This window comes from Lontra canadensis, unplaced genomic scaffold, assembly GCF_010015895.1.
Source record: "Lontra canadensis isolate GAN:19392208 unplaced genomic scaffold, GSC_riverotter_1.0 scaffold36, whole genome shotgun sequence".
NCBI classification, from domain to species: Eukaryota; Metazoa; Chordata; class Mammalia; order Carnivora; family Mustelidae; genus Lontra; species Lontra canadensis.
In genome coordinates, this window is record NW_022631030.1 from 7427114 (window position 1) to 7435081 (window position 7968).

The 7968-nt window shown below is 47.4% G+C and overlaps 1 protein-coding gene across 1 annotated transcript; it reads right to left on the reverse strand.

Annotated features, from left to right (window-relative positions):
* Positions 1 to 1927: 1927 nt before the first annotated feature.
* Positions 1928 to 7517, reverse strand: HSPA8 (heat shock protein family A (Hsp70) member 8). Its single transcript, XM_032868771.1, has 10 exons — positions 7508 to 7517; positions 6362 to 6374; positions 5409 to 5618; positions 4952 to 5157; positions 4585 to 4737; positions 3932 to 4487; positions 3521 to 3723; positions 3098 to 3296; positions 2662 to 2894; positions 1928 to 2359 (listed from the first exon to the last, which is right to left on the reverse strand). The coding sequence occupies exons 3-10, from the start codon at positions 5611 to 5613 to the stop codon at positions 2174 to 2176; spliced, it is 1941 nt and encodes a 646-aa protein (XP_032724662.1). The 5' UTR covers positions 5614 to 5618; positions 6362 to 6374; positions 7508 to 7517; the 3' UTR covers positions 1928 to 2173.
* Between the last annotated feature and the right edge of the window lie 451 nt (positions 7518 to 7968).

Below are 7968 nucleotides of genomic sequence, written 5' to 3' on the forward strand. Positions count from 1 at the left end.
GAGCCCCTCCTCAGCAGGGAGCCTGCTCCTCTCTCCACCTCTGCTGCTCCCCATGCTTATGCTCTCAAAAATCTTTTAAAAAAATATTCCAGTAAGTGTGAATCCCAGATGCTGTGCTAAGCTAGTGTTTAATTCACGCTATAATGGAGCAAAAATACAGGTTTTGGAGTAACGCCTGCTAGAATTTCAATCTGGATCCCTCCCCTGTGGCATCTGAGATCAACTCAACTCTGAACCTGTGTCAACTGTAAACATAACCTTGTTCAGATTAGTTATAAAAAAAAATCTAGCAAATAACTGAAGTTCTTAACAGTAACAAGAACTTATCAACTTTGGTTGGGGTTTGTCTTGTGCCGGTTTTCACTAATCACATTTAACCCCCCCCAATTTTCTTACCAAAACCCCATGATTTCAAAGAAACAAACAAACAAAAAAAGATTACATTTCTTTTGAGCAGAGTACTCCAATTGTTTGCTTCAGTTCATATTAACGAAAATAAATAAAACCAGGGCAGATAAAAAGGTGGGGGGAAAAACATCAAGTTATATACATGAGGTCTGGACCTTTCCCAAGAATCATGTATGGTTTTTAAATTTGTGACCCTTGAAAAAAGGAAAGCGAACATAAATCATGCATGGTACCATAAACCTCTGGAGACTAAGCATTACGTGGATACACTCCTAAATCACAGGAGTGTATTATCAACCATTAGGTTATTACCAACCATTTAGATAATGACCTCTGTATGAATGAGGTTTTAGCTATTCTTACAGACCTTGCATAACGCTCTTCAATGTTGCAGTTACTGCAATCATCATGCAAAATCCAAACATGTGTAATACCAGGTCACCCAGGAACCAACAGTTCCTAAGACAGGAAAGTTGAGTAGAGATCAAGGTTTGGGTTTTTTTTTTGCTCAGTTAAAATCTTAGCACATGACAGGATTCATTTCTGACCACCAGATGGCAAACGTGTGGCACAACCAACCCTTGTCAACCTTGTCAATGTATTTATCACCTCTCCCTGGTTTCCTTGCTTCAGGCTTGAGAACTGAGGCCCATCACCACCAAATGACACATACACATGAATATTATGGGAGTCAAATTCCAAGGCCAAGTACTTTTGGTACATAGCACACCACCAAACATTTACTGTCAAAGCCAAATTCAACGTTTACTAACACACCCACTATAACCAAAGACAAGCATGCAGGGATTTGCTCTGAAACCACTTATCTAAAGGCAATCCAGTATTTAACAGAACTGTACTCAAATCAGCTCAGCTTTCAAGTCTTTGAGGTTTAGCCCCATCAACCGAGATCAGAATTAGCCATTTCTGGCCTTTCCTTCTCAGTTGATTCTATGGTAAACAAACCCCAACCCACCACAACTTTGCAGCCAGTTCTGTCAACCAGCCTTTAAAAGTTGAGAAAAAAAAAAAACCAGAATGCAACCCCCACCCCCAGAACATGGATGCTTCAGAGAAATATGCTGCCCTGTACTTGGGTCAGTTCCACATGCTCAATAAACTGCTTCCATGGTCTGGTTATTCCATTATTCAGTTGGCCACCCTCAAACTTTAAACTCAGAAGGATAATCTGTTCAGCAAGCCATTAAGATTTGTGACTCCCTTTTCTTCTTCCAATCAGTTTCTCCTCCACCCCCCTAACAGCTCCCCAAGCGCTGGAAAGCCTATATACAGTTCAATCCTATTTTACTGCTTAGCATCTAGTCATCACAAAATCTAGCTCATCATGAACCCAACCCACTTTTTATACGGACTCAAGTTACTTGTTTGAACTGCTCTATTTGACAATCCAAATACTGTTTTTGGGTGATTCACCACGAGGCCAAACCACAAGGCCAAAGGAGTGTCCAGTCCCCCAAATCAAACGCTGCCCTTGTATACATGGATTCAGACAATTGTATGGTGCCAATTTTAAATACAGTTTTATTTAAGACATTGCATTTTCCACTTAACAATACAGTGCTTATAAAGTGCAATGTTTATTTCCTTTCCCTGTGCACATATTCCATATTCAAGTATCAAGAATGCCCAGTTTTTTTTTGCTATAGCAGCTCAACGTTACAACTGCCATGGAATTTGCTACAAATTTGGGTCCTTTGAATATTGTGTGTGGAACAATGCTCAACCTATTTATTCTCAGGTTGGTTTAGTCAACCTCTTCAATGGTGGGCCCAGAGGAGGCACCACCAGAGGGAGGAGCTCCACCACCAGGGAAGCCTCCAGGCATTCCTCCTGGCATGCCCCCTGCACTCTGGTACAGCTTGGTGATGATGGGGTTGCAGACTTTCTCCAGCTCTTTCTGCTGGTGTTCAAATTCTTCCTTCTCTGCAGTCTGAAAAGAAAGAAAACTTTACTGCAGGTCCCTCAAATAAAAGAAACTTCACAACATGTCTGGTGCAATCAGTTGTGAAGACTATAGACAAAAGCTTATCATTCAATTCTTCCCCGCCCACGAAATCCTGGGTCACTCAGACATCCAAGGAAGGAAGCTAGTTGCCAACATCTGGAATTCTGGTGGAAACCGCGAATGTTTGGACCATTCATCATTGTGACCCGTATAGAAAACCCATCTAATCTTTTGCTGAAACCCTATAACCAACCCCATCCACTCTCAATTTAGTTTAAATTACAAACCTGGTTCTTATCAAGCCAGTTGATGATTTCATTGCACTTGTCAAGAATCTTCTGTTTGTCTTCATCATTTATCTTGCCCTGAAGTTTTTCATCTTCAACAGTTGCTTTCATGTTGAATGCATAAGACTCCAGTGAATTCTTGGAAGACACCTTGTCCCGCTGTTTCTCATCTTCAGCTTTGTACTTCTCAGCTTCCTGGACCATGCGCTCAATATCTTCCTTGCTCAAGCGGCCTGTGAAATTAACCAGTCTTTTTGTTGAAACTGAACTCTTGAGTTACCCTGCAACGACTATAACCCACTGAAGCGGCCAATTCCAGAAAGTGATTCCTTGGCCCTAGTATCCTTGGGCAGTTAAAGTATTTAAAAAATGATCCTTATGACCCGAACCATCTTAAAATGTCAAGTTTAACTCTGAAGTTGTGCTCTTAACTTACCCTTGTCATTAGTGATGGTAATCTTGTTCTCTTTTCCCGTGCTCTTATCCACAGCAGAGACATTGAGGATACCATTAGCATCAATATCGAAAGTGACCTCAATCTGAGGGACACCACGAGGAGCAGGAGGTATGCCTGTGAGTTCAAACTTTCCAAGTAGGTTGTTGTCCTTGGTCATGGCACGCTCACCTTCATACACCTTGGTAGCAAATAAAAATTACTAAGAAGCTGCAAAGATTAGTGCCCCAAGCTCCTAGCTTGGTGTAAGGTCAAATAAGAAAGGCTGCGCTCAGACATCCAAGGAAGGAATTGGCCAACACAAGACTTCTGGTGGAAACTACGAATGGTTTAGGTCAAATCATCACAGCGGGCCGTCTTCCCTAAGTTTCTCAAGACAAAGTACCAATACAATATAAAACATACCTGAATAAGCACACCAGGCTGGTTGTCGGAGTAGGTAGTGAAGGTCTGCGTCTGTTTGGTAGGAATGGTAGTATTACGCTTGATGAGAACAGTCATGACTCCTCCAGCAGTTTCAATGCCAAGAGAAAGTGGAGTGACATCCAACAGCAGCAAATCTTGAACGTTTTCAGATTTGTCTCCAGAAAGGATGGCTGCCTGGACAGCTGAAATAAAAAATATTACTTAAGAAAAGAAATCCCAACCACCTCATTAATCCAACAAATTTCAGTCGCTCAGACATCCAAGGAAGTTGTGCCATCATCAGCTAAGCTTTTGGTGGAAACTACGAATGTTTGAAGAATCAATCATCACAGCATGGGGCCTGACAGGCCATATGTGACAACTGTTTAACTAGGGTAAAGGAATTATTACCTGCACCATAAGCAACAGCCTCGTCAGGGTTGATGCTCTTATTCAGTTCTTTTCCATTGAAGAAATCTTGGAGAAGTTTCTGAATCTTGGGGATACGGGTAGAACCACCCACCAGGACAATATCGTGGATCTGAGACTTGTCTAACTTGGCATCCCGAAGGGCTTTCTCTACAGGGTCCAGGGTGCCACGGAACAGGTCAGCATTTAATTCTTCAAACCGGGCACGGGTGATAGAGGTATAGAAGTCGATTCCTTCATACAGAGAATCAATCTCGATACTGGCCTGGGTGCTGGAAGAAAGTGTACGCTTAGCACGTTCACAAGCAGTACGGAGGCGACGAACTGCCCTCTTGTTTTCACTGATATCTTTCTTATGTTTGCGCTTGAACTCTGCAATAAAATGGTTGACCATTCGGTTGTCAAAGTCTTCTCCACCTAAGTGGGTGTCTCCAGCTGTGGACTTAACCTCAAATATCCCATCTTCAATAGTAAGGATGGACACATCAAAAGTGCCACCTCCCAAGTCAAAGATTAGCACGTTCCTTTCAGCTCCAACCTGCAATTAAAATACAAAGTCATTACTCCTCGTCCATAATTTCCAATGGCTCCAACATACGGTAAAATGAATCCTACACTTTACAAATGGCACATACTTTCTTGTCTAGGCCATAAGCAATAGCAGCAGCAGTTGGCTCATTGATGATGCGAAGCACATTGAGACCAGCAATAGTTCCAGCATCTTTGGTAGCCTGACGCTGAGAATCATTGAAGTACGCAGGTACTGTGACAACTGCATTGGTAACGGTCTAGGAAAAAAAAAAAATTGTTTGTGGTCCATTCCTAAAAATGTCAGTCCCGTAATTACATTGTCTGCCTCTGCATGCACTTGACATTGACCATTAAAAAAACAAAAAAAAAAAACCAACCTCAGTCAAAACTCCATGAATTCCATTTATAGGAAATCTGGTGCATAATGTTCCAACCTCCAGCCACCTCCCTTTAGGGTTGCACACTACTCACCTTCCCAAGATAAGCCTCTGCGATTTCCTTCATTTTCGTCAAAACCATAGAAGACACCTCCTCTGGATAAAAGCTTTTTGTCTCTCCCTTGTATTCTACTTGGACCTTGGGCCTGCCAGCATCATTCACCACCATGAAAGGCCAATGCTTCATATCAGACTGGACAACAGCATCATCAAATCTCCGTCCAATCAGGCGTTTGGCATCTGTAAAAGGTCATCAAATGCAAATGTTATAACACTGCCCATCTATCCAGTAAGAATCCTAATCCACCACTACTCAAACACCAAGAGGATTTATATTCTGAGTTACTCAGACTTCCCACTTTAGAATTACCTTTTTTTAACATGTTATAAAAACTTTCCTGGCTGCCTTATATTCCAGAAACTTCGGACTCAAATTACACGCAATCTAAACCACTTGAACTCACGCCCTAGTGCCTTAATTAACGACTTACCAAAAACTGTGTTGGTGGGGTTCATCGCAACTTGGTTCTTCGCAGCATCACCGATCAATCGTTCGGTGTCCGTGAAGGCGACATAACTTGGGGTGGTCCGGTTTCCCTGATCATTGGCAATTATTTCCACTTTCCCGTGCTGGAAAACACCCACGCAGGAATAGGTGGTGCCAAGATCAATGCCAACTGCAGGTCCCTTAGACATGGTTGCTGAGGAAGGTTAAAAAAAAAAAATAAAGCCCGTTTTGATTTAGCGATCAGACGCTTGGAGCGTTTATGGTGGAACGCAGGCCATGAGGTACGAGGCACTCTGGTCTCCCGTCTCACTCAGCACCTCCCCCAGAAACACTGCCCTTGTGTGAAAACCACGCGGTAACGGCCAGACCAAGAAATGCTGCAGTCGTGGTTGCCGTGCCAACCGCAGCTGGGCTCAGCTCAGACCGAAGAAAGCACCTGCCCCGAGGGTCTGCGACAGTACCGAGCACGTGGTCTCGAGCCCAGAGCTCGAGCTTCTCCCCCACCCCCTGCGCTCCAAGAAACAACACAATACGACCGCATTCCGTGCTCTAATGGACCCCCCCGCCTTGGGTGCGCGCCAGTGGCCGCTTCCTGCTCTGAGAATCTAGGGAAGGCCCGCTCCAGGGCGCCGGACTTCCGCCCCCCCCCCCGCCCCCGAGCGCGGATGCGGCCCTCGCTCAGCACTCCGTGCGGGTGCCGCCCTGACCCCGCGGTGGCCATCACGGCCTGTAGACCCCGCCCCGGGTTTCCCGATCGGCCGCAACCCAGGTCCACCGCTCTCTTCAGGGAGAAGAGAGCCGCATCTGGGCAGGGGGCTCAGGGCCCCCCGCCAACGTGAACACTCAGAAACCGCCAAAGCGCCGCAAACTCTTATTCCGGGCGCGGGGCGCCCATTTCTGAAGAATCACCACGAGGTTACAGAACGGAGACCTTACCTTATGTGTGGGCCTGGCTCAGGCTGAGAAGACAGCAATCCAAGGATATAGCCCCGCGTTCAAGGAGACCGGTTTCCGCCCGCCACCCTGTCTCTTATACCCTGCCTCAGAACCTTCCAGAAGGGGTCCACCCCCATCACCTGCCCATCATGACTTCTTCAGCCAATGGGCGCGCGGCCACCTCTACGAGGTCCAATGACTAAGCCGGCTCTACTCCTCGGGCCTCGCCCACTCCCGCCCCCATCCCTCCCCACCTCGCGATGACGCACTCACCGCAGCGTTCTGGAACTTTCATTCTCGCCCCCGCTCTCCGAACGGCCCGGGGGAAAGGGAGGGTGGAGCCGAGAGAGCCCGCGCGCGGGAGTCCTCAGTCACCCCAGGCGGGGAGTGGCGGCGGCGGCGGGCGGGGGGGGGAAGCCAAGGAGCGTCCGCTTCTGCGCAAGCGCTCTCAGTCAGCGCGGGTAGGAGGGGACGGAAGGAGGAGGAGGAAGAGGGGTGGGCAAATTTGGAACCAGCCAATGACAGCAGCATTGGCCGAGATCTGGATCGACGCGGAACCGGGAGAGGACGAGCGCGGGGCCTGAAGGGAGGGGTCCGGAGCCGGCAGCCCGGGAGGGAAGACGGAAGTAGAGCGAGGACAAAATGGCCGCGAAGGTTGTTTTGCCCATCCCCCCAAGTCCTCATTCTGTTTCCCCAACCCCCGCTTCGGCGTTGTACGGGGTCCTCTAGGCCCTCCCGGATTCCTTGTTCCCACGCTTCTGTCCAGTGTGGCTTTGGGCTAGGTCAGAGCACTAGGAGCTGGGGGGCGGGGGGAAGGTACCGACCCCTGGGCGCTGCCAGGGTGACTTGCCGCGGGCGGGGGTACGCAGATGTGGGGCTGGAGGGAGCCGCGCCCAAGCGGGGTAGGAAATGTTAGCCGGGCCAACCCCCAGAATTCTCAGTCACGATGTTGCTGAAGAAGCCGGCAGCCCTCAAGGCAGAAGTTGGAGGGGGTCCGGCCTCTCAGAACCGCCTGGGCCGGATCCTGTGCCGGACCCCCAGCGAAATAAAGAGCCAAACCTGCTTCCCCGAGTCCAAACAAGTCCGCCACTCCCCACGTCCCGCCAAAAACAGGTTCGGCTTCTCGGACTGGCTCTCTCCCCTCACCCAAATCCCGCGCTTCTCAGTCGTTTGTTAAAGAAAAGAAAACCCGAGTTTTCTCCGTGTAGGAGAGTCGGGCATTAGGAACCTGGGTTCCGGTAACCCCGTGTCCTTGATTTAGACCTTCTAGAACCTCTCTTATTTTTAGAAACATGATGTATTTTTCCTTCCTTGACTTACAAAAAAAACTAAACGACAGATCGTTTAGGGGCATCTTGAGAACATTAGTAATCGAGTCCGCAAAACAATAGTACTTCTAATTGTGGTGCGTGGTGGCAGGTATATGGGCCTTGTCATTCAAACAGCCTTTTACAGTTCCTTGAAATGTTTCCCAGGGTGTTCTTTCAAACAGGCAGGGCTGCTGCTGTCTTGTTTAATAAATAAATGGGCAGATAAATGAAAAAGATTATTTTGAAACTACCTAACAGTGGTGTGGCTGGAGTAAGAAAGGCCTTCCAGACAGTGCC

Excerpts from the sequence above, each read along its gene's own strand:
- HSPA8 (XM_032868771.1), bottom strand. The coding sequence starts at position 5,613 with ATGTCTAAGGGACCTGCAGTTGGCATTGATCTTGGCACCACCTATTCC. Across the intron at positions 2,895-3,097 it reads TACCATCACTAATGACAAGG|GCCGCTTGAGCAAGGAAGAT; the intron begins GTAAGTTAAGAG and ends TTAATTTCACAG. Across the intron at positions 2,360-2,661 it reads ACTGGCTTGATAAGAACCAG|ACTGCAGAGAAGGAAGAATT; the intron begins GTTTGTAATTTA and ends CTTTCTTTTCAG.